Source organism: Carcharodon carcharias, chromosome 11 (genome assembly GCF_017639515.1).
Source record: "Carcharodon carcharias isolate sCarCar2 chromosome 11, sCarCar2.pri, whole genome shotgun sequence".
NCBI lineage: Eukaryota > Metazoa > Chordata > Chondrichthyes > Lamniformes > Lamnidae > Carcharodon > Carcharodon carcharias.
In genome coordinates this window covers 78,235,345-78,261,884 of record NC_054477.1, presented here as the reverse complement: position 1 = coordinate 78,261,884, position 26,540 = coordinate 78,235,345, and the positions used below count along the sequence as shown (strand labels likewise).

Genomic DNA, 26,540 nt, shown 5'->3' with positions numbered 1-26,540 from the left:
TGGGCATAAATCACTTTTTTGTACCACTTCAGTGGATCCCTCCCCAGATTTTGTTGATATCCAGGCAGAAAACATGCAGAGACTCCAGGCCAATGGTGATGGGTTTAGGGTTCATTCATTTGAAGTAATTTTATCTTAACCATTTTACATTATACCTTGAACCTATTAAACTGCTGATCTGAATAGCATGATTTAAAAAGGACATCAGTGGTTTCTCTGCCACTTCTATTCCTACCATTACACTGATGTCTGATTTTTAATTTGTCGGCCATTTTGCTGATTTTGATTTTTTGCTGTCTCCATTCACTATTTTATACATATGCAGCTCATTGGCTTCATTCATATTTCCATCTGAATGTAGAAATATAGCAAAGCAGACATTCCTAGAGACTTTGCAGGACAACCTAATTGAGATGGACGTTTTTTCCTCTGCTCGACATGAAGGTGGTTACAATGATGGGTATGTGATGCTTCTTGCTGGGAATAATGACTTCTTTGCTCAATTCTTCCTAGTTGAAAACTCAATTTACGATGTCCTCTTCAAATGTTTACAGACTGTCAATGTTTATCAGACAATGATGAACTGCTATTATCTAAAGTCATTTCTTTGTTGAATACAACAGCTTTTGTTCTAATAGTGTTCTGTCACTTGTCTGATACAAACTAAAATCTGTCTTTGCTTTTAGTGCTAAACAATTGTGTTCAGAAGATTTGTATATTTTACTGATTTATTCAGGCTTATCTGTAAATGCTGAAAGGAACCAAAATTATGGGTGTTAGCTCTAACTGTGGACCTGGCAAGAAATGATAACTACTGTGCAAATGTGTCTAATTACACATTTGAGCGTGTGAGTTGAAAGATCTTAGTCAATTTGGCCTGACTGTAATATTCTTTCTGCTGAGTTTCTAACCTAGTTTATTTCATAACCCAATTTTGCTGACATTATCTATTTTGCCTGAATATATGTTGAGTTTTAAAATCCTAATTGCAGCCCAACTCAGTTCTGATTGGGTAAACTAATGTAAACCCTAATGAAATCTGGTTAAACCTATTTTGTTGACCACATAAACATCTACAATTTTTTTGAAAACATCATCACACTTCAAGCACACTGAATACTGACTCCCACATTTGTACAAAATATCTAAAAAAAAGGCTTTATATAATGGCACAAGCTAATGAACTATATTTCAAATGGCAGTTGTAAAGTACACAGGCCTCACCCCTGTGGTTTTATGACATTTTCTGAGCCTTTAGACTAAGTTACCTCTCTCCGAAGCATCCATTAATCTCTATTTCCTCAGCAGTATATTGAAGTGTGTGGGTTTTTTTGTCTCCTTACTGCCACTTCCAGCTGATCATGACTTATTCTGAATTTTTGATTCTTTTCAATTTATTTTTTAAACTGATATTTATTGTGCTGTCCTGTTTTTATTGCACTAATGCACTGCACTGCCATTTTCTTGTCACTTTAGGTTCTTTTCACCTTGACTTGCATTGGAGAATATATACACCTCTATTGTACTGCTTATTCACAAACATGTCACTACTTATGATTCTGAGATCTGAAAGCTTCTTATTTGCATTCAGTTGCATAGCAAGATAACATGTAGAAACTACTGCATGTTATATTTGCATACCTGCGTGTGTCGAATGATTGAGTATCTAATCTGGGGAATTTTACCAAACCTGCAAGTTAATACACCTTCTGAATTTCTTTCAAAATGACGAACCTTGAAATGTCCTTGAAATGAGCCATTTGAATTTGTGCATGGGAATGGAATAGGCCTCTGAAGTTTTCTCCATTCGCTCAGCTGATTCACTCAAATTCTTTTTATAAGCTATTTTCCTTTTAAAAGTTGGTCCTGTTATTCCATTCTACAAATCCAAGGAAATATATTAGTTGACATGCATAAGATATCAGTTAAGGAAAAGCATGGCCCCTTTTAGCACTAAGCCACACAGGTCAAAAGGCTCGTGTTTGACACCAGACTATTGAAAATCACTGATCTAATGCTGGGCAGTAGTTAACATTCTGCAAGTGAATGCCATGGGTTGCAAAGGGGGAAATGCATCTCTTCACTGTGGCAGCCATAGCTCAGTTGGTAGCATTCTTGCCTCTTAGTCAGGAGATTGTGGATTCAAATCCGATTCCAGGACTAGAGCACAAAAGTCAAGGCTGATACTCCAGAGCAGTACTAACGGAGTACTGCACTGCAGGAGGTGCTGTCTTTTGGATGAGATGTTAAACCCAAAGTCCTGTCTGCCTTCTCAAATGGATGCAAAAGATCCCATGACACTATTTTGAAGAAGACCAGTGGTGTTATCCCCAATGTGCTGGCCAATATTTATCCTTCAATCAACATCACTAAAGTCAGATCAGAACATTATCACATTACTGTTTATGGGAACTTGCTGTGCGTAAATTGCTTCTGTTTCCTGCATTACGACAGTCATTCCACTTCAAAAGCACTTCATTAGCTACAAAGAGCTCAGGGATGATCTGAAGTAGTGAAAGGCACTATGAGCAGAATTTCTGCCCGCCGAAAATTAAAAGGCCAATTAAGGCCATTAAGTAATCAATTGTCCTGAAGTTTTCACTGCCTGCTCAACCTAACAGTCGACGGACAGGTGAAAAGGCCGAGTGGCCTTTGCATTTTTTTGGAAGCCTCATCCATGGGTGGGATGAGCTTTCCAAAAGCAAATACAAATGAAATAAAAACTTTACTTTTTTAATTAAAAACATGTCCCTGCTCATGTCAAATGAAGGGACATGTTTCATTAATTTTTTCTGTTGTTTGATAATGTTTTCAATAGATTCTTCAGGGAGATTTCTCAGCTCTTTTTCACGCACATGCGCAAAGTGCATGCTAGGCCTGCTTGCCCTCCTCCCTGTGCCCACACAGGCAGTGCTGCTGCTCACGTTTCATGCTGGGTGGGCCTTAATTGGCCTGCCAGCGTGAAATCGCAGTGCGCTGTTGATCGTGTGTGGCGGTCAGCTTCCCGCCCACCCCTGCCAATCCTGCACGCCAAGAGCAAAATTCTGCCCTATATAAATGTAAGCAATTCACTCGTAACTGGATGCTGATTGGGAATAGGATTGGGCTCAGCAATGATGACATTCGTGGGTGAGATACCCTGCCAATTTGCTTTCTAGGATCATACTTGAACAATGGTCACTAGCTCAAGATAAGATTGCTGCTGACCCTTGGAACCATACCCCAGCAAAAGTCATTATTTTCAGAAAAAGAGAGGAGAAAATGCAAAGTGAAATACTTACACCTATTCATATATCCTGTCGTGGAACATAGTCACCTACATTAAGTGAACCTTCTCTTTTGCTCTTACAAATTATTTTTGTATATTATTAGCTGTCTAAAATAATCATGTAAATGAAACTGTCTCCAAAGGCAATTATTCTAAACCTTTTTTTTAATTTTTAATTTTTTTAATATTTATTTTAGCCTTTTCTTTTAAATGGGACCTCATCCTTCCTCATTTGCAAATGTGAATTTCCATCATACCACAGGGAGGAAGTCACTGTTCCATTATAAAGTTTCTGCCTGTTTTGCTGTCTTAATCAGGTCTTCTTTGATCCTGTCCTTTCAATGGTGGTGTTCTTTGTTGTTCTTATTTTATTGTTGGAATTGGATTTTTTTCTTCTCTGTCAGAATTTTTTTTCCACTTATCATTTCGTTTCGTGTTCCATTTTTCCCCCTGTAGCTTGGGAACAGTTGTCTAAGGAAATTTCCAAGTTTTTGTAAAGTGCCATTTTTGTGTAAAGTTGATGTTTTTTTTTATTAACTCAGGAGCAGTTTCCCAAGCTCCGTGTTTATTGATTCAGTCATCCATCAATTCCCCCACCTCTGCTTGATGCCTTCTTCCTAGTTTTAAAATCTTTATCAAATATTTCAAATGCTTCCTGTGATAAACACAGATCATGACTGTCTTTACTCTCACCTATTGTTGCATGACTTTTCTTATGTTAAATGGATAGCTAAATCTGGAAAATGGTCCTCAGAGCCTCCTAATCAAGTCTTGACTCTTAAGAAAGCCACTTTGAAAGAATAAAATTTCTGTCAATGTGTAATGGTCATCTATTTGGTTTTTGTTTTGACAATCCGCAATGTAGAATGCAACATCTCATCTGATATCAATGCCAAGACTCTTTGTTGTAGTAGTGGTGGTGGTGGTGGTGGTGGTGGTGGTGGTGGTGGCGGCGGCGGCGGCGGCGGCGGTGGCGGTGGTGGCGGTGGTGGCGGGGGGGGGGGGGGGGGGGCCTGTATAGCCATTCCATCAAGCATTAAGGATCGTCTTAAATTAAATTGAGAGTTCATTTTGCTGCAATTTCTGACCAACACTCTTTGTTCGTGGGAGTGATACTTGAGGAACACACATGGTTTTCTTATTCATAAAGATTTTTGAAAGCTACTCCACTTTTTGATCTCATATTGGACCCAAGCACACCACCACCAAACCAATCCTCTGACCTTAATTGTTCATGAGCTTAAGATCCTGGCACAGATGTCCGACCTACAACCTCGTGTTTCTTCAATTCAAAAGATGATCACTTATTTCAAATACACGCAACTTCAGCTTTCTCGTATAGATGGCACATATTTTGTCAGCTAAGTTTGTTTGTTTCATTTGGGAAAAAGAAACAAAGTTATGTGCAATGTGTATTTCGAATTAAAGATGAGCAAACTGAGTAATAGAATTCATTTCCTTTAGTTTCTTATTAGTAAGACCATCAAATGTAGGATTCTTCTCGAGGCTGTCTGCAGGAAGTCTGCTTGGAGCAGTTTTGTACGCTTTCAGCTAAACACTGGGACAGGACAGCTCCGAATCATAAGTGCTTAAGTGCAGCTGTGCCCCAAGCAAGTTTAAAGTTGTAGGCCATCAGAGGCAACTTCTGATTGCTACACTACTTTATCATGCTTCTATTTGAATTCCAAGGTGGAAATTTTTTTATGATGGATTACTTGTATTAAAATTGGTTTTCCTTATTCTCTGAACAAAGCACAAAGCTCCAATAGGACCTTTCCTTCCTTTGTAACACGGTGCCACAAAAGCTATTTCATTGTTCTTGCTAGGTTTCAATGTTGCTTCATGACAGCAACATCATGCAGGAAGGTGATCAAATTTAAGACTTACAGCATGGGGGCGTCACCTGATAACTGAGTGTGCGTGGCTGAGAGTTCATAATGTAAAAGTTCTTCTCCTTCCAGAAGTGAGAGAAATTTATATTTCGATGTGGAAATTGAACTTCATTCAAAGGGTGAGAAATATCTAAGCTAAGATAAACTAAAATGGTTGTAAACTAATGCTGGTGTTTGTTTATACTGTTGCGGTATTCAAAATTCCAAACTTTGTACGTAGATCTCCATAAAATAGCAAAAAGTGGTGTGGAGATGACATAAACCTAAAAATGCAGTGTGACTAAATCTTGGGTGTGGCTGTAATTAAATTTGGAGTTGTAAGTGTTGGATGTTCCCAGGGACTTTAGACATTATTTGTGAATACCGTGTAATAATATCAGTAGGGAATGTGGTTTAACTGTGGTGTAACTTGAAATTGATTACGTGACATATCAAACATGAGAGATTTTATGTTATCAGATTCTTGTTTCTTTTTGATGCATTGGAAACTGTAGCTTCCTCTGTTATTTAACCATGAACACCATTACGAAGGCTAGACTTTATGGGCTGAATTATACAAGGCACTGTTGCTCACAAATGTGCCCACCCCCTCCCTTCAATGAGTGGGGCTAGACGGTTTGGGGAAGAATGGCTGCCTTGCAGCCACGTAACAGCCAATTGGCCGTTAAAAAGCTGGAAGCGAGATTTCCACCCCTCAAGGCAGGAGGCCCCACCTCAGAGAGCTACTAGCTAATCTGAGGCCAGTAGCTTTCAGCTACTGATGGTTCCACCAAGGCCACTGCCAGTATGGCATTCAGGGCTTGAGAAGGAAATCAGCGATGCATCAGCACTTTATAAGTATTTGGGGATTGGGAAGAGGTTGGTCAGAGAGGGGGAGTAGGGGCCAGGATTTAAGAGACCATTGGGGGCGGGGAACCTGGGGCATAACAACTTGGGGGAGCCCTCCAATGGGCCCAGGGGGCCATTTAAGGAGGGACGACTCTGCCCCCTTGAAGGAGAACTTGCCAGGCTGACCATTTGACATGGGTCTCTCCCGCTGATGGATTAATCCCAGCATCGGTGTGATTAGGCCCTTAAGTGGGCATTAATTGCCCAGTTAAAAGCCTCAATTGGCCCACTGGTGGGCAGGATGCCAGATGCCACCCTCATAAGGGTGGAGGCAAGGGTGGCCAGTAGGTGATGGACAGGCCGCTGGCTGGATTCAGGGGTCAAAATAATTTTTTTGAGGACTCTTCTTGAGATTTTTTTGAGGGCTACTTTTTTTGTTTTCAGGGTCTCCTTTTTCATTCTCTCTAACTCCTTAATTAGGTGATACAGTCATGTAGTATCATTATCTTCTATATTTGTGTTGGTTTTTCAGGATTTCCTTCTTTAGATAGATAAGGTAGCACATATACCAAATATATATTATGTACTAAATCTTTCAACTTGGAATCTGCTGAGATCGTCATTCATGCCTTCAATACTTCTGGACTCAACTATTCTAACCCACTCCTGGTGTTCTCATGTCCTATCCTCCTTAATCTTGAGGTCACTCTGCTGCCCACGTCTTAACTCACAGCAAATTCTGTTCCCCTATCACCTCTGTGCTCGCTGACCTACATTGGCTCCCAATAAAGCAACACCTTGATTTTAAAATTCTCCTCCATACTCTCAAATCCCTCCATGGCCTCAACCTACACATTAATTTTGAATCCTTTCATTCACTATTTAATACAATCCATTGGAAGGGGTCTAGAATGTAAGCAGGTAAAATGGAAATATTAAGTGCTCCCCCCCCCTCAACAATGAGGTGTACAGTTCTTGTAAAACTGAGATGTTGGAAGGAGGCTAGAAAAGTCCATGCACACTGAGGTAGGTATTTTCAGGTGCAGCGAGACCAAAAGAGATAAAATGTTTCTCCCTCATGGACAGAAAATTTTCTGCCAAGGGTACATAATATATCAGGAGCCCAAGAGTAGAATATTTATTCTTTTATTACTTCTACTACTTCAAAGTGACATGACAAACCATATTTTCCCTTTTGCAGCATGACCAACATGTACAATTTAAGATGATAAGGAAAGTGTGTGCTATTTATTATGCATTTAATTGTAATAATTTCCTTTTTCAAAATGGATTGACATTTTCAAGCTAAGTGATGAAGCCCACGCCATTCTCCTTTCCATGTCTTCAAAACTCACTCCAGTTGATTCTATGCAGATCACTGGTGGAGCAGTGGGTAATTGTTTTGCGATCCGGCACTAATTATCACTTCCAAGTCTGTACTGAGCTAATTGAAATCGAATCAGGAAGATCACAATCAGTCTCCCTGTCACAAGACAGGCAATGGCATAAAGGGGAAGAAAAACAGCCTTGGTTGCCACTTTCAGTACGGTAAAGATAGGAACCCTATTCACAAGCAAGTTAGAATACACACACACACACAAAAAAAACCCACATGTTTTGTGAAATAAAAAACAATTCAATATATCATGGAAGCTACACTTTTCTGCACACTAGATTATTATATTAATCAATTTTCTGTCATCTTAATAAAATATTGAAAAGGGAAAACAGTGTATATTTTAGGAATTTAGAATCCACAGGATTTTTCATCCTACCTCCACGTGCAATGGGCGTTCCTGGCTCATGAAGCCCCATGCCAGGAACATGCAATTATAAAATCTAACCCCCTTTTGAAACATCAGAACCTTCATTCACTATTTCACAAAACAGACGAGAATACCGTTTGGATAACATACATTTTGGTACGGTGTCTGTTGATAAATTGGCTAACCTTGATGAGCTACCATAACTGGTGAGCTTGTAATTGAGTGAGGCTGTTGGAAAAGAGTAACAATAAATAGCACTTTAAAAGCTGTCCTGGCCCCAGGTCACAATTTTTTTTCCCGAACGGTTGCTCAATGGGACCAGTGAGCAATTGTTTGGGAAGAAGAATCGCCCCTGGGTGAATCACAGATTCTGTCTCTGGAGGAGCAGCAAGATCGGGAGAGCTAACAGAATCTGTGATTGGACTAGCAGCTCCTCACAGATTTTTGTGTCCCCCATGTATAGGGGAGGGGATGACTTTTCTCTCATTGGTCACCCCTGTGATTGAATTTTCCAGGGCATTTTGGGGGCTTTTGAGGGTGAATTTGGCTGCTGCCCCCGTGTATTTTGAACCTTGGCTGGATTTAACGCGCCCCCTACCTTCAAACCTGCTGGTGGGAGGGTGTTAAATTCAGCCCAATTAAGGTGATTATGTTTTAAAATGTTTCCTCTAATATAAGGTAAAATAGAGTGTCCTGGGAATTGGAGATCAGACTAATTCTGCCCGGAGACAGGTGATTTGGTTACAGTGGGGGCAGAGAGTCAAACCAAAACCGATAGAAACTCAAGTGCCAGAATTCACACCTTGACACAAAAGGGGTAGTTGGTCATTTTGGACACACAAGCTCAGGTGGAATTTAATAAGAAGAGTGCAGCTCCCGACATCAGGACAGGGAGTAGATACCATTTCTACTTATATGTCAGGATGCAAATTTCTCTTTCCATGTCATCCCTTTCCATCCCATGTGAGAACAGTTCACTCCCCTTGCTATTCTATGAAGTATAGGACATGTGTAATGAGCTGGCTCTGGTTGGAGGCTGGTAGAGGTGGGCGCACAATTGGAGCAGGCAAAGGTTTGCAGGCAAGGAAATGACGGTCAGATAGGTGCATCACTCATGGTCAAAATGATTGAAGATGAGGTTGCCCCTGAGAGCCCTGGCATGTCTCTGCACGGCCCTGGGAAAGTTGCTGCAAAATCTGTCTACTCCTCCACATATTCCTCCATGTCATCCTTAGCTGAGGAGGTTAGCAGCTCCTCCATGTTCTCAATTGGCAATTCTCCCCAATGCGATACCACATTGTGCAAGGCACAGCAGATGACAGCAATCCTGGACACCCTCTGTGGCATGTATTGTAAAGGTCCACAGATCAGTCAAGGCATCAGAAACACATTTTGAGCAATCCCCTAGTCTGGTCGATGATTGCTCTTGTTGGGCAGTGTGCAACATTGTAACATTCCTCTGCAGGGCTGTGGGATTGACGCACATGTGTCATGAGCCATGTTCTGAGGGGGATAGCCTTGTCACCCAGGATCCAACCCTGCATTTGGACAGAGGCCTCAAATACCTCTGGCAGCTGGGAGTTCCTTAAGCTGTACGCATCATGAGAGCTCCCAGGGAAATGAGCACACACCTGCATAATTCTTTGCCAGTGGTCACAGGTGACTTGAACATTAAGGAAGTGAAACCCTTCCAATGTACAAACACAGCTGGCTGTTCCGAGGGAGTCCTAATGGCCGTATGTGTGCAGTCGATCATACTCCATACCTATGGGAACCACAAGATGATGCCAAAGTTAACTGCTGTCGTGGCCTGGCTATCAGCTATCATCTGTTTAAGAACTTGATGAATGCATCGACCCATCTGAATAGGGCATTGGTCACCTACCACATGCACCCATGTAATGCAGCCTGGAAATTCCACACATATTCCCCCATGGAGCTCTGAAATGAATCACTGGTATAGTAGTTCAGGGCCGTAGTTACCCTGAGCGTGACTGGTATGGAGTTTCCTCCAAACCTGCAGGTCTTGTTGTAGGAGTACACACAAGTCAGTAGCCACCTCCCAAGAAAGCCTGAGCCATCTCTGATATTGCCTCTCATACATCTGGACATAGTTGGTGCGTGTTCTGAACACGTGCTGACAGGCCAATGTTCTTCAGTGATAAAGGCAGCTCTGATTGGGTTCCTCCTGACTTCCCATCACCTTGGCTGGTGCCTTGTGTTCTATGTTGTTGTACGATCAAGACCATCCTGTGGCAAATCCTTTCCTTCACTGCCCCAGGTTGCAAAAAGGGGGTGCGAGGCCTATTGAATATCCACAAAGTGAACTGTGTGAAGAAGGCAGGCAATGATATGAATATTGCTGTTGACGTGGCTTTCATTCCCAGAGCAGCTGCAATTGACCAATGGGAATACGTGACCCTCCCATGGGCCACGCCCAGAACTCCTCCCACCTCACAGTGGCCTCCACTCACAACAACCTAATCTCCTGTGAGATAAAAGATTTCTAGCAGCACCTCATCTCCAGCAAGATAGCAGTTTCTTAGCAGCCATGTTGATGGACACTAACACTGTGACCTTGCAGCTGAAGCCCCTCCACCTTCCTCTGTCACTCTTGAGCTTCCTACCATGACCCTGCCAACATTGCCCTGCTCCATCCCCCAATCTTGCTGCTGCATCCAACCATCATCTTAACCCAGAGTCACTGGGTTCCTCAACCTTCCAGCTCTCACCCTTGACCCTCACACCCTCGCCCTCGATCTTTCTGCTGTCAAGTTGGAACCTCCCTCCATTATCCTTCACATGCCTTCACTTTCCTTTGACCCTCCTGAGAGACCATATAGCTGCTCCCTCTGCAGCTGGACCTGCCCTGCTTCAAACGCAAAGTCCCTTCCTCGACTGTTGACCTGCCATGTGTGGTGCAGTGGCCTCCCTTGGAAGCACAGGACAGGAGCACTGAAATGATGGACCCCACCCTATAGGTCTGAGTCTGACTCCCATCAGACACCACCTCCTCTGCCTTCAAATATGCCAGTACCCTGCTGTGCTGCCGCTTGCGGACCCGAATGTAAGCCCCACCCTTTTGCCAGCCCGACTGCTGTACTGTTTGAGGACTTCAGTGCCACACACTCCACCCCCACCTGATCCTTTCCGTTATCTTGCCCTCCCTGGTACCATTCCCTGTACGGTTGGGTAAGAAAAAGACAAAACCTCACCTCAGAAGGTAGGACTGAATTTGGTGTGCTACTTAATTAATGAGTATTCATGGAATGCAAATGAATGGTAAATAAGTTCCTGCCACCTAGCAGCTCTGCTGCTGACACACCGCCTACTTTGTCTCAAGAACTCAACCCGATGTCGAGAAACTGAGATTTTTGCTCCCGCCAAATTAAGTCCCCCCGCCCACCACATTTCCCGCTCTTACAGGCCCCATTAAATACTGCCCTGAAACTCAGAGAACTAGAGAGAAATGCTACTGCAACAAGAGGCAGAGAAGCTACAACTATGAGAGCAGATGCTTGTAAGAGCTGGTTTTCTGCTCGGAAAGAAGACGGAATAGATGGGACATTTGGATACTCAAGAACTGACGAGTCACCAGTGTGGAACCAGTAACTGGAAGTCAGTTTGAAGATACTCAGAAGATAGAGTGAAGGGACTTTCAAAGTACTGGAAGACTCGCCCTAGTGTGGGAGGGAGGAGAGGGCCTGCCAAAATGCCAGGTTTGTGGGACGTAATCTACAAGGGTACATATCTGCTGAGAGCATGACATTACGAATCAACATGTCATAAAGTATTTTCAGTTGGGTTGATTTTTTAATAGGGAGGAATATTTTCTATAGTTTGGTATACAGTTGGCTGTAAGTAATGTTTAGTCTAGGTTGATTTTAGTTTGTTTGTTCCAATGAAAGTCTGAAGATGTGAGAGCTTGTACGATTCTTTCTGTCAGTCGCTGGGAAATTCATATCTCTGTTTAAAGGTTATTGGTCTCTGTGCAGATCATAACAATACTGATTTACAATATCAGTAAATTAAAGAATACAATACAACCTAAGTTGTCCCAAGTCCATGTTGGTGTTGAAACCAATACATATTATCAAATCACCTATAGCTCATCTGTGATTTTCAGTCCAGTGTGGTAGCAGGCGAGGTTCCTCAGCCACAAAAGGCAAATTCACTCGTATGTTTTAACCAGACATTGCATTTGTTCAAAAAATGCCAATTTTTATTTGTCCAGCAAAAGAGTTATGAATTGAATAATAGAATGGTTCAATGGAGAAGGCCATTCAGCCTGTCATGTCTTTGCTGGCCTTCTAAACTAAAGGAGCAATTCACCTGGTGCCACTCCCCTCCATTTCCCATAGCCCTGCAAAATTTTCCTTTTCAGGTAATGAATAATTCTGTTGAAGGCCTCAATTGACCCTGCCTCCATCGCACTCTCAGACAGTGCATTCCAGATCCTAATCATTCGCTGCATGAAAATGTTTTTTATCATGTCACCATTGCTGCTTGTGCCAAATATCTTTAAATCTGTGCCAGCTGGTCCTCAATCCTTCTGTCAATGGGAACAGGTTCTAGTTACTCTGTATGATCCCTCATGGTTTTGAATAGTTTGATTAAATCGGATTTAGCTGTTTACATACATACAGTGTAAACCTAATTTACATTAATTTAGATATCAGTGTCCAACCTCCTTCTCTGGCCCTACCTAATATCTCACGATTTCTTAATCTAGTTCTGTTCCTCCCAAGCTTTTGTGCACCTCGTTTTCCTTTCTTTTCCAATGCTACATCCTGGTTCCTATACTCCCTGTGAACCCACTCCCACAGCACTACCACCCATCCCACCAAGGCATTGGCCCCTGCTCTGTTCAGGTGCAACCCATCTGGCTTGTATAGATCCTACTACCCCCAGAATCATTCCCCATGTCCCAGGAATCTAAAGCCCTCTATCCTGCAGCATCTATTCAGCCACAAATTCATCTGATCTATAATCCTATTTCTATACTCACTAATGTGTGACACTGGGAATAATTCAGCGATGACTATTTTAAGGTTCTACTTGCTAGTCTACTTCCTACCCCACCAAAACTTTCCTGCAGGACCTCATCCCTCTTTTGGCCTATGTCGCTGGTACGGATATGGACTATGACCTCTGGCTGTTCACCCTCCCTGTTCAGCATGCTCAGCGTGGCGGGTGACGGTTCTTGCAGGGCCCCATTCATAGAAGAGGATCATCGACCTGAAATATTTTCACTCCACCAATACTGCCAGACCTGCTATTTCAAATATTTCCCTTTTTATATCAGGGGCAGCTCGTCATGAGGGCGCGCACCTGACCCAAAAGAGAGTAAAATGACGCGCGATGACGTAAGGCAAGTGTCCCGATGTCATTGTGCACTTGCGCGATATTTTGGTCGGCGGGCACATGCAGAATTGGCAGCTTGCCCACCAACTATTAGCAGGCCTATTAAGGCCATTAACAATTTAATTGAATTAAATTTTTCACTGCCCATCCAACCTTATGGTTGGCGGGTTGGCAAAAAGGCCAAGCGGCTTTTGCATCTTTTGCGAAACCTCACCACTGGTTACAATCCATCATAAAAAAAAATTCATTCTGATTTCTAACATGTTCCTAACATGAGAGTCACATGAGGGGACATGTTTTTTTAACATCTTAAAATTCTTTATTTTTAATTATTTATATCTTTATCTCCCTGAGGCAGCTCTGTGCTTCAGGGAGTTTTTGCTGCACGCATGCACGAAGTTCCCCGCTCGCCTTCCTCCCCACCACCCCACCCCCAACCCCTCCCACAGGCAACACTGAGCACTGCAGCACGCGTTTCACACTGGGCAGGCCTTAATTAGCCCACCAGCCCGAAATCACGGTCGCGGCCCAATTGCGGGCGGCAGTCGGCTTCCTGACCGTTCCCGCCCAAAGAGGGCAAAATCCTGGCCCAGATTTCCAGCATCCACAGCATTTTGCTTTTGCATCAGCATCAGCAATGCCAGTTTCATATGTGGCCTGAAAGAATAAAATTCTCCCAGTTACTTTTTTTATATTTTATCTTTTAGATGAACTATCATGATTGTCAGGATGAGCTTGTGCTTTTACAAATGTGTTTGCTCTTGTTAGTATACCTGTATAAATCAGTCTCAACATAAATTACAAAGCATTTGTTAACAAGGCTGTGGACTAATTACCTAATCAAATATTGTCTGGGCTATATATTTTATGGTTTTAGATTTATAGTTTTTATTCTGTGTCAGCAATTGGGTAATGTTTGGGATAAATTGTCAGAAGGGTCAGTAACTAGAGGACCTAGATTTAACATAATTGGCAAAATAATCCAGAGGATGGATGAGAATTTATTTTAGAGGGGCAGCAAGTTGTTAGGATCTGGAATGCCTAAAAGGGTGGTGGAAGTAAATGCAATAATAATTTTCAAAAAGGGAATTGGATCCCTGCGCGAAAAGGAGAAATATGCAGAACCAGAGGGGAAAAGTACTGGAGTGGGACTAATAGTATAGCTGTTTCAAAGGGCTGTCACAGACACAATGAGTCACATGGCTTCCATGCTGTATGATTCTTTTCTATTCTACTTTTGCATTGCACGACATGCACTGCCGTGTTGGGAGAGCAAGTTCATTGTACTGCTCTTTCACATTTATCTTTCTAATTTATAGCTGGTCTTCTTGTAAAACAACTGCACTGTTTGGACTCGCTGCTCTGTGGATGTGTATATTATGCCATTGCGTAATATCATCGCACACTATTGGAATACATGATAGTCACCACCCATCAGAGGTGCTGCCAATGAAGCAGTGTGTTTAGTTGTTCCTGGATAACGAGCAGCAGCTAAGAAGACCCGGTATAAAACTGAGCTTTCTCAGTGATGGCCGAAAAGACAAAGCCGACATGTTTATGCCACTGGTTGTGTAAGGTACTCACTCCAATAGCTTGTAAAACTTTATACTGGCACACAAATACTGGAAAATGTGCTGGTAATGTAAGCAAACATGATCAGTCCAGTAGCCGACACTGAAAGATAACTATTTCATGATCTCTTTTTTTTTCAAAAATCACTGCAGTATAGGCATGGTTCAACTTATTTTAGACCTTTGCTACTTACTACTACTGTATTCACACCTTGATGTTTTGAAGCATTGTTTTGCTCAGCAGCATAAAGCTTTATTTTATACATAATACATTTAATACATACTATTGGATGGTTTATGGCTTTGCTGATGCGGAGTGAATAAAATGGGATTCCCTCAACAGTAGTGGTACAGCTTAGGGGCAATATTCAGTCATGTTAAGCTATTAATGAATATAAGAGCAGAAGTAGGCCATTCAGTCCCATGAGCTGTACTACCATTTAATTAAATCATGGCTGATCCATACCTCAAATCCATTCATCTGCCTTTGATCCATATCCCTTGATGCCCTTAACTAATAAAAAAATCAATCAGCCTTGAAAGTTTTTATAGACCCAGCATTCACAGTCTTTTGTGAAGAGGTAGAATGTATGGATACAGTTGATGTGTTGGAAATCAATGAAGTGAAGTAGTCATATTTTCTATAGAAGTACATGCAGGAAGGTGACAGTCATGGCGTCCATTAGCAGAGTGGTCAAAGGTCATATGGAGACTTGAAAGGCAGGAAGAGAAAAATACTTGCAAGATGATCATCGGAGCAACAATGAAAGGTACACATTTAGTGCAGTAATGACAGAAAGGGAGAAGAATATAAGCTTTGGAAAAGCTGAGGATTCTAGGAAGGGAATTACTTTGTTAACAAACGTTGTTGATGTTTAAGAATGGTGGGCTGCATTTTATTTTTTCTACTTGTTTTGCAGAATTGTTTATTTTTTGTGTAATTATTATTTATGTCAGGATGCATAGGAACATAGAAGATTGAATTTTGCTGAAAGGAGAGATATGTTGCCAAAGCTTTACGTCTTGCACTCATCAGGAAAAACACAAGAATGCCAAATTGCAAACAATCACAACAATTTATACTGCAGGAGAAATTGGTTTGCCAGAAGCAGCATGGAAATTCATACAGGACCCCATTCTCTGAAAACAAAAATAATATCTTCAAGCCTTGTGCCTTTTTTGAATTTCCCAGGAGCTTGGGGTCCCGGTTGCTCCACATTGCATTCTCCATGGCAATGCCTAGGCCAATTAGAGTCAACTTGCCAATCAGTCAGCAGCCTTTCCTCTTGTAGTATTGTTATGGACAATGCAGAAAGAGAGACTGAACCCCCTAATTCCCTTTCCCTTCTGTCTGTAATCAGTGTCCTTTAATTTTGAGAAGGTTGGCATGTGTTCCAAGCACCCATTAGTGTGCAATCAATTTAAAAGTTACCAGAGGCAAATGTTCACAGATTTAAACAAGGAGTATTATTTCTTCATACACTCATCCCAGAAAGTCTCTGCTATATCAATCACCCAACTTACACCTAAGAAAGATACAATTAAAGAATGTAGTGTACTTCTGCAAGTATTAAAATCAAACATAATAGATAGTTCACGTGTCTTGGGGAGTCCTGTGAAAGAGGGAGCATTTTCCACTCTGGAATTGAAGTTCAGGTAAGTTCAGGTGGCTAGGGTCAAACCTGGATTAACTGTAGGGGTTTCTTCAAAGTAAAGGCAGTTCAGCAGGTTGCGTAGGCAGGTCCTCATGGCTGGTGTAATTGGAGGTCCAACTTCTTACAGGTGAACTCAGAGCTGTTTGAAACAGGTTGGCGGAGGCTTTTAAAAGACTTTAGGCCTCACAGGTACTGATACAGCAAGATGATATAGCCTGCCTTTTGCAGCTATGTTGTTGTTGCAGGTGTTCTGCAGACTGCCTGGTCAGGGTCTAATTTTTTGGTTAAAGGAATTTCAAAATCAGAGAGCAGTTTTGATCACATGATGATTGGCCATTGATACACGATGGGTGGTAAATGATGGTCTTTCATAGTGAAGAAGCAGTTTCATGGTCAAAAGCTATTGATGTACAATAGAGGGTAGAAAGTGGTCTTTAGCACTTCATTGTGGACACGCAGTTTTGATAGCTCACCTTTGTTACATGGCAGACCCAGAGTCAGAGAGTCTGGGATTTTATTGTCACTTTGTTTTGGAATAAACTTTGACAATAGCAGGTGTGAAATTCCAAAGAAGAGTATTGTTTAGGCATAACCATTCAAGGGAGACCCCTGCCCATTATAACCCAATGTGAAACTTTCCAGACAGCTTACTAGGTTGTTGAAGTTGCAAAGGTCAGCCATCCTGCAGTTCATCAGGGTCCATTTTAAAAGGAATTCCATTTTTTTTTAAAATTGTAATATCTTCATGACAACACTGGCATGACACTTGTAAATTGTTTGAAATTTAGCATTTCTGTGCAAGGTGAAAAGCTTCGGCAATGTATCTCTCTTTTCAGCAATATAACAGATTGAGTGAGTGAGGGAGTGAGTGAGGGAACAACATGGCAGCCAGTAGCTTTTGGCATCTGTGATTTAAGCAAATCACATGATTATTTGAGCCAGTCAGAAAGTGACCTTTTTTGTTCTATAGTGTGATGCCCATTATTTACAAAATGTTCATTTATACATAAATAGATTAATGGGCTAATATTCATGCTTCACCACAATAATTTTGTGTCTTATCACCATAATTTTGCAGGCCAGACATTTCCCCATTCACAATATCCCTCGGCAGCTGATTCTGACCAACAGTTTCAGAGCCCTGGGACCAGCTCAGCCATGGCCTAGGAAGACAAGGGTTAGAGATCTTTCTTACAGTAAGATAAAAAACGTTACCTGCATTTAGCCATTCAGTATCCTTTGTTTGTGCAATTAGTATATTTGAAGAGAATACTTCCCATTTAAAATGACTGGGATTATTAAAAACCTGGAGCCTTAATATTTTGCAAATGAATATGAGACAGGCTTCAGTGCTGTTAAAGCAAACATTAATGTGACAGTTTTGGCAGTTAGAGCATTCAAATATTAGTTTAGGTAGAACATCTCTCGTGGGGAACTATCCAGAAGCAAATAGATAATGTACTTAATGTGTTTCTAAAGTACTGCACTGTAAGGAAGTTCCTTCAGAGAGATTGTTGAGGAAAATAGTTTGTACTTCTAAAGTGCTATACCTCCTGAGAGGAGTTATTCTTCCTAAGAGTGTGGGTGGAAATCAGCATCTGGACCACAAAAGATGCCAGCACCTAGTCACTGTAATGGACACTGGTTAGAGACAGCCTGACAAAGTATAACAGCTGAAAGAGTCTTTCTGTACAGCAGACGGTCAACAATTGATTCTCAGCAGGTTCCACTTTGAGCACAAGTGGAGCTATTTTCTCTGATAACAGAGATGTTGCAATCTTGTTTTAACACCTGGGCTCCCACCTCTTCTAGGAGTCATATTTCCCTTTTATAGATGGTTCATCACATCAAAGGTCATAGAACTGGTAAGAACATCATGTACCATATCTTTTCACTTGTAACATGCACCATCTTACAAAGAAAAATAGGCTTACGACCTAGGTGCTTTTTGTACATAACATTTCATACATTACAACAATGACTACATGTCAAAACACTTAATTTGCTTCTAAGCACTTTGGAACATCCTGAGGTCATGAAAAGGACCATTTAACGGAAAGTTTTCTTTCACATGAAAATTTGAGTAAAGGTAGATTTGAGGTGATTTGCATGTAACATGGTATACTGTGTTCAAAATAAAAATAAAACTATTGTATAAAAAAATTGTACAGAAGAAAAAGTACAAAATTATGCAGTAAATGCTAGCAAAGTTGGGTTTATCCAGGTCCAAGTACCAAGTAGGTTAAAGCACCAAGTACTGATGCTTTAAAGTTCAATTATATTTGAGAAAATGTAACTTAGAATAAAATTCAGAGAAACATATATTGTTTTGAATTATTGCCTATTGTAATCCAAACCTAATTGTTGCAGTTGTTGTATATTTGTAGAAAGTTTATAAACATTTTAAATGCAAGTGAAAGTTAATAGCAGCAGAAAAATCAATGAACAGTCGTGTCCACAGCATCTGTAATTAGAACTCTGATAAGTAATCTGTCTTAATTCATCAGGCATTTCTTATTTAAACCGGGAACTGGATCTTCTCCGCTTTTTTGTTCAACTGGCCCTGGTTACCCTCTTACATCAAGCACTGTATACTCTCCGCCACCTCGACCTTTGCCTCGCAGCACTTTCTCAAGGTCTGCATTCAATCTGAAAAAGCCACACAAGTACTGCAACTGGAAGTGCACCGCCTTGAGTGCCATCATCATTTCTGTAACATTGGTGATTCTACTTGCCTACTTCATTGGTAAGTTGCTAAGTACATTTATTCTTCCTAATCTTGTTTTTTTAGGCATGATTTCACAGAAGTAAACCATTCCCATTCTGTTTTGCTTTACTGTGGCCTAAGTTTCTGTCCTTTGTTGAGCGGTGCTGGAGTTTGGACCCAAGGTCAACTTTCTGGAATGAACGCTAAAAACATGGCTAGGAGTACATTGACTCAGATTTGTGTGATTGTCTTCAGAATAGGATTTGATCAACTCTCTTTATGACTCTGAACCTCCTTCAAAGTCAGGACACTTTTAACATAGCTGAGTTTTTGCTCTGAAGTGGATCTGTAGTTGACATGGATGAAATATTTATGCAATGCTCTTATCCCATAATATTCCAAAGGAAAAATATAGAAAGGAAAATTTTACCCTGTTTTATCCCTTTGCATATTATTTTAAAGATTGGAAACAAGTTAGCATCTCTCCAGTGGCTCAGTGGGTGAATGCATGTTGTGGTGAGATATTAAGCCATACAGACCTTGATTCCTAGTCTGTGCTGGTGACAGTTGATAAGCAGCAATTGGCAGTAGCAGCCACGCTCCCAGATGAATGAGAGGAAAATTAACCAAAGTGCCCTCTCCCGATGGCTAGCCAGTATTCCCTAATGGGAAAGGTAAGCACAAACAAGTCAGATGAGAACTGAATCAAGATCTGTGGTGATGTTATCCATGATTGAACAGCCTGTTAAACTCATCTTGTAGTCTGCCTCATGAAGAAAAATCACTGGATGAGGTACCGGAGGACTTGTGATGATCAAGGAATCAGCACTTCCTTTGGATAGGAGGGAAGTATACTAAGGATATTTATTTAGGAACATAGGAACAGGAGGAGGCCACTTAGCTCATCAAGCCAGTTCTGCCATTCAATAAGATTGTGGCTGATCTGTGACCTAACTCCATATACCCTACCTTTACCCTTTGCCTTTGGTTAGCAAATATATCCTTTGCCTTTGGTTAGCAAAAATTCATCAATCTCAGTTTCAAACTTAATAACTGATCTACCATCAATTGCCATTTGCTGAAGAGTGTTCCATACGTCACCCTCCTTTTGTGCTTGGATACAATTCTTAGTTTCACACCTGAAAGGTCTGGCTGTAATTTTTAGATTATTCCCTCTAGTCCTATCCACCTATCTGTTCCCCTTAATGTCATGAAAGTTTGATTAAATCACCCCTTAACCATCAGAAATCAGAGAATACAACCCTTGTTTGTGTAATCTTTCATCATAATTTAATTCTTGGAGCACAAGTATTATTTTGGCAAATCCACACTGCAAATCCAAGATCAATACATCCTTCCTAAGGTGTGATGCCCAGAACTTCTTTAGTACTCTCAGTGTGGCTTAACCAGGGCTTTGTGTAGTTGAAACATGGCTTTTACCCACTTATATTTTAGTCTTGTGGACATAAAGGCCAACATTCCATTAACCTTGTTGATTGTTTTCTATATCTGTTCATGACATTGTAATGGTCTATGTACCTGGATCCTAAATTCCTTTGGACCTGAACTATTTCTAGCTTCTCATCATTTAGAAATTACCCTGTTCTGTCTTCTTTATGTCCAAAGTGAATGACCTGACACTTGCCCACGTTGAACTTCATTTGCCACAGTTTTGCCCATTCACTTAATCTATTCATGCCTTTGTAATTTTATGTTTCCCACCTGCACTGCTTGAAATACTGCCGATCTTTATGTCATTGGCAAAATTGGATATGTGGCTTTCTATCCCTTCAACTAAGTTGTTAATAAATGTAGTGAACAGTTGAAACTCCAATACAGATCCTTGCAGGGCACCACCACTAATCACCGTTGGCAATTATAGTAGCTGTCCATTTCCCTACTCTCTGTTACTAGAGTAATGGAGAAAGAACATAAACACCAGTCTGATTTTGATATCTTAGTTGTAATTATAATCAGTAATATGATGAGGGATAAGGCATTGTACTGTCACCTATATTTTCTTAATAATGACTTCCGTTTTTAATAAAACGCCAATTTTAAATCAAGGTGAAAAAAAAATGATGGTTATTTCGATTCCAGTGGATGCTAGAAATGGGAGCACAAATTCCTACTTTTGAGTCAGAAAAAAAATCACAATGGACTGATAACATCCAGAATTGAAGCATTGCTTTTCAAATTTGAAGCTAGCAAATAGATTGACTGCAATCTCCTTTCATTGATCTCAGTTAAAGTTTGCAATTGCATTGAGATTTTCCAATCTCACTGAATGTTTCGCTAAGGGCAGAATTTCCCCACCATTGTGGGGGAGGTTCAGGGGCAGGCACGTGGAGGCGCGACTCCGATTGGGGATGCGCTGCCTGTGCGGGTGGGGGTGGGTATTCCCTTAGCTGAGAGTGCACACTGGTCCCTGAGGCTAGGTGCTGCCTCAGGAAGATCGGCTCCACATTAAAAAATGTTAAAAATAGAAAAAAAAAATTCCCTGACATGTCCCTTTATGTGACACTGTCATATGAGTTGGGACATGTCCATCACTTTTAGTTGCATTTTATTAAAAATTTTAAAAACCTACATGAAACCTTATTCTGCCCATGGATGAGATTTCACGCTTTTTCTTAAGGCCGCCAGGGCTCCCGGCCTGCTCGCCAACCTTAAGGTTGGATGGACAGGTCTGTTAATAACTTGAGTACTTTGTCCATGGCAGCAATAGGCCATTGACAGGTCTTCGGGTGCACAGCTGATTCGGCTGAGCCCCCACCGACCTGAAAATTTAAATGATGCAGGATGACATCAGGAGTTCTGCCTGTCATCCCGCGTCATTTTACGAGTCGGCGAGCGGGCCCCGCCCCCCACTTGCCGACCAGGAAATCCTGGCCTAAGTTTTTTTTATTCATTCACGGGATGTGGGCTTTGCTGGCTGGGCCAGCATTTATTGCCAATTCCTAGATGCCCTTGAGAAGGTGGTGGTGTGCTGCCTTCTTGAATCACTGCAGCCTATGTGATGTGCACCCACAGTGCTTTTAGGAGGGGAGTTCCAGGATTTTGACCCAGCGGCAGTGAAGGAATGGCGGTATATTTCCAAGTCAGAATGGTGAGTGACTTGGAGGGGAACTTCCAGGTGTTGGTGTTCCCATCTATCTGCTGCCCTTGTCCTTCTAGGTGGTAGTGGCTCTGGGTTTGGAAGGTGCTGTCTAAGGAGCCTTGGTGAATTCCTGCAGTGCATCTTGTAGATGGCACACACTGCTGCTACTGTGCGTTGGTGCTGGAGGGAGTGAATGTTCATGGATGTGGTGTCAAATCAAGCGGGCTGCTTTGTCCTAGATCATACCAAGCTTCTTGAGCATTGTGGGAGCTGCAATCATCTAGTCAAGTGGAGAGTATTCCATCACACTCCTGACTTGTGCCTTGTAGATGGTGGACAGGTTTTGAGGAGTTAGAAGGTGAGTTACTCGTCGCACGATTCCTAGCCTCTGACCTGCACTTGTAGCCATAGTATTTATATGGCTAGTCCAGGTCAGTTTCTGGCCGATGATAACTCCCAGGATGTTGATAGAGGGGGGGATTGCCATTGAACGTCAAGGGGCGAAGGTTGGATTCTCTCTTGTTGGAGATGGTCATTGCCTGACACTTGTGTGGCCTGAATATAACTTGCCACTTGTCATCCCAATCCTGGATATTGTCCAGGTCTTTCTGCATTTGGACATGGACTGCTTCAGTATCTGAGGGGTCGCGAGTAATGCTGAACATTGTGCAATCATCAGCAAGCATACCCACTTCTGACCTTATGATGGAAGGAAGGTCATTGATGAAGCATCTGAAGATAGTTGGGCCTAGGACACTACCCTGAGGAACTCCTGCAGCGATGTCCTGGAGCTGAGATGATTGACCATCAACAACCACAACTATCTTCCTTTGTGCTTGTGTTTTGATCCAAATTGAGGTCACCCATGGACAAGCCTGATCCCAGAGTGGAACCCAGCTTGATAGATCCTAACTTTTATTTTTGTTTGTTTAGATACGTGGAGAGTCACCACTGAACAGAGGCATTGGAGTCAGCTGATGAACTTTTAACAAAAGAATAAAACATTTATTCAACAAGAAAAGATGAACTATATTCTCATACTCCTACTATACCTTTACAAATATATGCAGATTTGTAAGGATAATAATTTACAAAAGCTATCTTTTACTCTAATATTCACAATAAGTACACAGTCCATGTAAACCTATGGAACCCTGTAGTCAGGCACACCACATTTTGACCTCAAGTGACAGATGCAACCTCAGTCAGATGCTGTGGATCTTTCCTCAACTCCCTTCGGATGCCTGTCACTTCGTGAGCCAACCAGTCTCACTGAACTCCATCTTTCACATGGGGGCCTCCAATCTCCACTCTACAGGGCCTTGCCTTGGAATCTTATGCCAAACTGACATTTTAGTTCAGACGTCTTCCACAAGGGTTCACCTCCAGGGTTTCGAACTCTCCTTCTGATGTTCCTCTTCCCTGGGTCACCACATTCACTCAAGCTGTCTTCCACGCACTCTCTCTTACCAACTCGGCTTTAACATTACACCATTGTTTCACATGCCCATCGCAAAGAATTACAGACTTTCAGTTGTCTCTTTGAACCTTCTTGCTTCTTGCAAGCTGTTCTCACTTTAAATCTGAAGCTTGGAGCCTTTCTCTCTGCCCCTCACTCTTAACTTTGCTTAACAGGACCTTTTCCCAGGTTCCTATCCTTCCTTTAACTAGAAGGTCTTCTTTGGATGTACTCTTCTTCCACTCCCCTGGACTTTTGGTGTATTTCTCAGCTTGGGAACTTTTTGTTCTTTTGGGAAATCTGTAGTTCCCTCTCCCAGTGTTCAGCCTTTCTTCAACCTGAACTTGTAACTGCTGTTTCTTTAGTTCTGTGTGCATGTCTGTGGGAGGAACTTGCCTATCTAGCCCCTGTCTGGCTAAGCAACAGCACTATTCCTTCTACTCTTGTGTTTACTTTCACTTTATAGGGGTCATGAACGTCTTATTAGAAATGCAAGCAGCCTTTTAAAGTGAAAATAAAACTCCATTTGACCCTTCTTAACACACAGATACAGGAATACATATCAAACTTAAACTTTAAAGCTAAAATTCATTCCTAACACCCACAAATACAAGTATTACTTACTCAAGTGATCTCTATTTCCTAACACTGGGTATGACTCCAACCAACACATTGACTTCAGTTTTGCTAGGACTCCTTGATGCCACTCTCAGTCAGATGCAGCCTTGATGTCGAGAGCAGTCACTCTCACCTCACGTCAGGAGTTCTCCATGTTTGAAACAAGGCTGTAATGAGGTCAGGAGCTGAGTGGCCCTGGTGGAACCCAAACTGGACATCAGTAAGCAAGTTATTGCTAAGCAAGTGCCCCTTGATAGCACTGTTGATGACCCCTTTTGTTACTTTATTGATAATCGAGAGTAAACTGATGGGGTGGTAATTGGCCCGGTTGGATATGTCCTGCTTTTTATGTACAGGACATAGCTGAGCAGCTTTCCACATAGCCGGGTAGATGTCAGTGTTGTAATTGTGCAAAGTAGAAGTCTGAGTCCCAAATCTGACTCTAGTTTAGAAGTCCTGACACTCAAAGGTCAGGCTTGAAAGCATGGAGGGAAATTTAAATTCCCAGTCTGAGCTTGAAGCTACACAGTGTGGGCAATGAGACAGAAGTGCTGCTGTCCTGTGCAAACTGTAGTTTTGCCCACACACTTAATCAAAGCACTAGTACAAGTAAAATACTTTCCTGTTGCAGTCAATGCTTCCTTCAATTTTTAACGGTATCTATAAAGAAGCAAGTCACATAACACCTTATATGGGTTAATGTATTTACTGAATCAGCAGATAGAGCAATTTTCATATAAATATATTGGGCTGAATTTTTTGCCTGTCGGTTGGGTGGGCCCGACCCAATCTCCGGCGGGTGGGGAGCCGATCCCCGCCGGAGAAGCGGGCCCTGCCACCATTTTAAGTGGGTGGGCCAATTAAGGCGCTTTCTGTGCAGGGGGGGGGGGGTGGAATTCCCCAAATGCGAGAGTGCGCGCTTTTGCGCATGCGCACGAAAGAACACACATCCCCTGAGGCAAAATGCTGCCTCAGGGAGATCGCTGAAAGGTTTTCAAACCTGAAAAATTAAAAAATCATTAACATGTCCCCCTCATGTGACAATGTCACATGAGATGGGACATGTTAATAAATTGCACAAAAACTTTATTAAACTTTTAAAACCGACATGAAACCTCATCCCACCGGTGGATGATGTTTTTTCAGAAGCCCGCTGGGTCTCCTGGCCTACCCACCAGCCTTAAGGTTGGACGGGCAGGTCCTTTAATTGTTTTAATTATCCTGTCAATTACTTCAATTGGCCATTGACAGGTCGGCGGGCGGACAGTTGATTGCACTGTGCTCCCGCCTTCCTGAAGCTATAAATGGGACGGGATGATATTGGGGATTCCCCCAACGTCATTCCGCGTTGGCGAGCGGGCCCCGTCCCCTTCTCGCCGATGGAAACATTCAGCCCATTGATGATTCATTACTGTTATCCTGTAGCATCATTCCAACCCCTTGAAAAATGGTACATGCGTGACTAAAGAATAAATAATTGGATTAGATTTTCTATTTTTTTAAAAAACAAGCAAAGGCACAGCTTGTATATTCACATTGGGCTGGGCCTGATCGAAGCTGTGTTCTTTTTCTCCTTTTGGAGCTAAGTAATTTGAGAGGTGCCTTCATGCTGAGGTCTGTACAAGATCACCACTGGAAAGCAGCCAGAAATGTTCACGAGATTAAATCACTGTAATTACTTGATGTAATTACTGGAACATTGAAACTATTAAATTATTAAACTAAAATTAATCAGCCTATTCCACTGCAAACATATTGAAAATGAATTTTCAATATCAGGACAAATGGTGTGATATGATAATTAATTACAATCTCTTGAAAGAGAAAATGCCATGAAATACAGTGCTGCTCTTTCTATAAGGGGATGGGGCCTGAAAAATGCAAGTGGTTTAATCAAACTGATATCCTCTACTGACTGTTCTGAATCTGTCATGAAAAATTTGAAGTGCAAAATCCATTAGTATTTTCAGCTAAAATGTTGGTGTTAATGCAAAATATGACATTCTGTTCTGTGCTCAAATCGATTTTTTTTTAGCCACAATTATTTCCAGGAAAATCACCATCCCCTCATGATTCATTTTCCCACTACCTACATAAACCAATTGCCTCTCCTTCCTGTTGAATATTCTAAGTAGAGGTACACCAGTGTAGGATGAACTGCATCTTACTACAAAACAATAATTAACTGTTGAAGCAGATATTTATTATCATTGTGAGTTTTTGAGATAATAATGAAATAATGCTACCTGGACAACAGAGGAAACGTTGTGACATATGTCTTCCCATAACACCACTTGTTCATTTTTTGTGGG

At 41.7% G+C, this 26,540-nt stretch overlaps 1 protein-coding gene across 5 annotated transcripts in view; it reads left to right on the top strand.

Annotated features, from left to right (window-relative positions):
- tenm4 (teneurin transmembrane protein 4) overlaps positions 1-26,540 on the top strand; it is a 523,453-nt gene that overhangs the window by 261,341 nt on the left and 235,572 nt on the right. For 4 of the 5 annotated variants that reach the window (XM_041199170.1, XM_041199166.1, XM_041199167.1 and 1 more), the window contains 2 exons: positions 362-460; positions 18,852-19,090. In XM_041199170.1, coding sequence (XP_041055104.1) covers positions 362-460; positions 18,852-19,090 — 338 coding nt within the window. The remainder of the gene's footprint in view (positions 1-361; positions 461-18,851; positions 19,091-26,540) is intronic. The other variant, XM_041199169.1, reaches the window with a different exon arrangement.